A 3,974-nucleotide genomic window follows, 5' to 3' on the forward strand; every position below is an offset into this window, starting at 1 on the left:
TCAGGTAGGAGATGAAAAAGGAACACTCCAGGTAAAATCCGGGTGTTCCATTGATTTTGGAGGAGGACTTACATTTGTGTACAATAGGTCTAGCACCTATCACTCTCCTTAACATGGAAAATATTTGTAAACCACAATTGTGGTAAAACCTAGGATATAACCGAACAACACATTCTTCACCCACCTTGGCACTTTATCTACAGATCAGACACTTTTGTTATATATGTTTATGAAAAACCAATGCGATCCAATTTTACTTACTCTACATTGGGAGAAGTATAATATGGGATAAGGATTAAACTAAGTTTGCTGTACTCATTCACGCGTGCTTTGTTTTCCTCCTTTGTCATAGTTTGACATGCGCAGAAGGAACATTTTTCCTCCTAGGGGAAAGAGATGCAGATCGGACACCAAAATGGGGGGTGGGGACCAGGTAAGCTCCTTTACAATTCCACTGCAATTGGTACTGAAGATGAACCCCAAGCCACTCTCAGAAATGCCACCAGGGAGGTTAAAACTAAAACCCCTTCTATTATTATTAAACAGTATTTATTTAGCGCCAACAGCGCTGCGTAATATGTTGGCGCTATATAAATCCTGTTTAATTATAATAATAACATAATATGCAGCACTGTACATTAAATAGGGGTTGCAAATGACAGACAGATGCATCTCTCAGTAAGGATAAAAGATATTTACCTAACACTGAGAGGAGATTCTACAGAGAGACCCAGCAGGGCGCAGGCATCCCGAGTAAAGATGTCACAGATGTCTGCCCACTGGTTGGCATCTAACAGATGAACATAAGGCGAGTTCTCTATACCCTGCCGGAGGTATACCAGGCTTCCCATAAGTACCTGAATGTCTACAAAACAGAGGAACAGGATTATTAAAGATACAGCTAATAATTCTATTATGTAACTTATTAATGTTTATACGTCAGAATCTTTACTACATAAATTCCTGACATGCCATAATATACAGCAACTGGGTATATATAAATATATATAATTTTTTTTTTTTTTTTTTTTAAAGAAAAAACTTTTAATCAATAACAACGTTTCCAATATTGTAACATGACAGCTAGTTGAAAGGTAAAAAAAAGGCTTCAGCAGGGGCAGATCTCTGCGAGACATATTTAAACAAAGACACTGTCTTTGAGCCAGAATCACAGTCCAGGCACTAGATGCTGAAAACTGGATAATGCTAGAACAAAAATGGTTCCATCCCACAGTTGATTCTTGTGAATGTTTAGTAGAAGCCAGCACAAAGAAGATTTAGTGGAAACACTGTGGTGGCTGTAGTTTGGCACTAGAAGTGTACTTCCTATTTAAATACACTCCGAAGGGTTGACAATTCCTACTCCTAAGCATTACATATAAAGAAGGAAAACAGTTTAAAATGACAATGTTACCTTTCTGGTGATTTAAAGCAAAAGGCTGGAAGTTTTTGGCATACTGCAGGGCCTCCCTTTGGTTGGCCGCTCCACCCATCAATAAACTAATAAAGTATAACCTGTGCAGCTTGAACTCCAGAGAGCTGTTCTGTGCCATCAGCATTTCCCTGTTTGACACGGCCCACCTAAGAAAGAAATAAAGAAGAAATGTAAGGCAAACTCCACTTCCAACACAGTTTTCAATAGTCATCCTATTCGTTTTCCTTTACTGGAATCATTATACTGGAATATTCTGTTCTTTTCTATCTTTTCACATATGGACCATCACAGGTCATGCCATCTTACCAAAATCTCTAGATTTAATATTAAACTGGATGAGAAAAGACCAACAAGCAATAAACTCTATACATCATGATTATGAAATACCCACTCCAATGCTGGTCGGAGAACTCGAACTTTTAATGCTTCCAATATTCGGTTAAGTTCCACAAACGGTTCTTTTTGGCTTGCGTCTATGGAGAGACCAGCTTCCTGAAATAGAGAAAAGTCAAAACTGGCAAACTAAAACATGATGAAAATATGTTTTTGCTAAAATTAGTGATAGGACAATGGACTTTGTCAAGTGCTGCATAAAAGGTCAGTGTTATATAAATACTGTGTAATAATAATATTATTAAAATGCCCAACTTGTAGAACCCAAAAACAACCCCCCCCCCCTCCTTATTAGGTAACGGGGAGGGAACCAATGCCACCTTGATATGTTGAAACTGTAGCTTTATGAACACTAGAATTTTTATTTAATACATTGCTACAATTTACATACCCAGGCTTCTTTCTTTGATGACTAAAATAGGTGATAGGTGGTAGCTTGATTAACAAACAACTGAAATCATTGAAATAACCGAATGGCTTCATACGGTTTCATGTACAGTCAGAGGTAGGGAAAAATTGCCCATGTATGTGCCCTATAAAGTCTTTGTACAGCATGAACAGTAGAATTTGCTTTTCTGAAGCTCCATAGATATACTTCTTCCTCTGGACACCTTCAAATTCATACACACATTAGGGATAGGGAAGAAGTGTTTGGGGAACCTACCTGACATAGTTCCTCAGCCACGTCCAACATGCCTTGCCTAAAAAAGTGCTCCACCATCACCTCGTTGAGAATACGCTGACTGTCCGCCTGCCAGCAACCATCAATGCCCACACTGCTGATGTCTGCATCGAAATTCTGTACAAAATACAAAGCAAATGGAAGTACATGGCCATTACAGTGGTGTATTTGTCTAATGTTAATCATTAGTTCCAAACACATTGCTATCTTTCATTGTTCTGACTGTAAACTGCATATTGTACAATCCACAGATCATAACAGGTAACAATGTTTTTGTGGTCCTGGAAAGCTCCTATATGAAACCATTACATGGGCTTGTGACAAACCTCGGCTAGAACTGGATGAGCTCCAATTCCTGATACACATGTTCAAGTGCAGACTGGTTCTGCCTCACGAAGGGAAGTCATTTACAACAACAATTAGCACTTCTAAAACTATATAATTACTACATTGCCAGAATGTCAACATTTACAGGCGTATCCTAGTCACGTTCAATATTATTGGCCTAGTGATATACTTCCTATATTATTCTCACCTTTTGTACTTCCAAGGATAATTTAGCTTTGTTTAATTGGTTAAAAGAGGGATAGGCAATGTCCCTTGAGCAATAAAAGAAACTTACCTGTCTGTTCTCATTCTTTTCATTAATGTACACAAAGCTGGCATTTAATGTATGATATCCCAGTAAACCCCCCAGCTGCTGGGAATCATTTTACTGAACCTTAAATAGTCCAACTAAAATTTTCAATCTTCAGTTTTGATTTAGATAAAAAAAAGCAAACTTAAGTTGTTGTCTAAAGTCAGCGAAATGTAACCACCTTTACCCATTTATGTGCAGTTTTATTTTGTTTACATAAAATATTAGATCTTTCTGTCCTCTATGCAAAAAAAAAAAAAAAAAAAAAAAAAAAAAAAAACAGGTTAGGGACAACATATTAGCAAACAAAGGTTTGACTAAAATTCAAAAAAAGTAAATAAACCGATAATAAAGATATGCTATAAAATAACAGTTTTCAACACAGAATTTGAGAAGGTGAGAAGAAATTGTAGGTGAGTGGCAGCCCCAGTATTGTAACTCAACTCTTCAGTAACCAACCAAAACAGCCGGGGGGGTGCTGAAAGTGCCAGGTGGAAAAAAAAAAAAAAAAAAAAAACAGGTTAGGGACAACATATTAGCAAACAAAGGTTTGACTAAAATTCAAAAAAAGTAAATACACCGATAATAAAGATATGCTATAAAATAACAGTTTTCAACACAGAATTTGAGAAGGTGAGAAGAAATTGTAGGTGAGTGGCAGCCCCTAGTATTGTAACTCAACTCTTCAGTAACCAACCAAAACAGCCGGGGGGGGAGAATAAAACCTCTTAAAAAAAAAAAAAAAAAAAAAAAAAAAAAAAAAAACAGGTTAGGGACAACATATTAGCAAACAAAGGTTTGACTAAAATTCAAAAAAAGTAAATAAA

The 3,974-nt window shown here is 36.8% G+C and overlaps 1 protein-coding gene across 1 annotated transcript; it reads right to left on the minus strand.

Annotated features, from left to right (window-relative positions):
- Positions 1–463: 463 nt before the first annotated feature.
- On the minus strand, positions 464–3,392 carry LOC140321191 (E3 ubiquitin-protein ligase RMND5A-like). Its single transcript, XM_072398041.1, has 4 exons — positions 2,493–3,392; positions 1,827–1,927; positions 1,415–1,581; positions 464–865 (listed from the first exon to the last, which is right to left on the minus strand). Exons 1-4 carry the CDS (start codon positions 2,709–2,711, stop codon positions 696–698), a joined length of 657 nt encoding a protein of 218 aa, XP_072254142.1. The 5' UTR covers positions 2,712–3,392; the 3' UTR covers positions 464–695.
- Positions 3,393–3,974: the final 582 nt, after the last annotated feature.

This window comes from Pyxicephalus adspersus, unplaced genomic scaffold (assembly GCF_032062135.1).
Source record: "Pyxicephalus adspersus unplaced genomic scaffold, UCB_Pads_2.0 Sca1204, whole genome shotgun sequence".
Lineage (NCBI taxonomy): Eukaryota > Metazoa > Chordata > Amphibia > Anura > Pyxicephalidae > Pyxicephalus > Pyxicephalus adspersus.

What these genes read in the sequence shown, in the direction of transcription:
- LOC140321191 (XM_072398041.1), bottom strand. Translation starts at nt 2,711, where the DNA reads ATGTGTTTGGAACTAATGATTAACATTAGACAAATACACCACTGTAAT. An exon ending in TGGCTGAGGAACTATGTCAG is followed by an intron (nt 1,928 to 2,492) that starts GTAGGTTCCCCA and finishes TCTCTATTTCAG; the next exon opens with GAAGCTGGTCTCTCCATAGA. An exon ending in GTTCTCCGACCAGCATTGGA is followed by an intron (nt 1,582 to 1,826) that starts GTGGGTATTTCA and finishes TTTCTTTCTTAG; the next exon opens with GTGGGCCGTGTCAAACAGGG.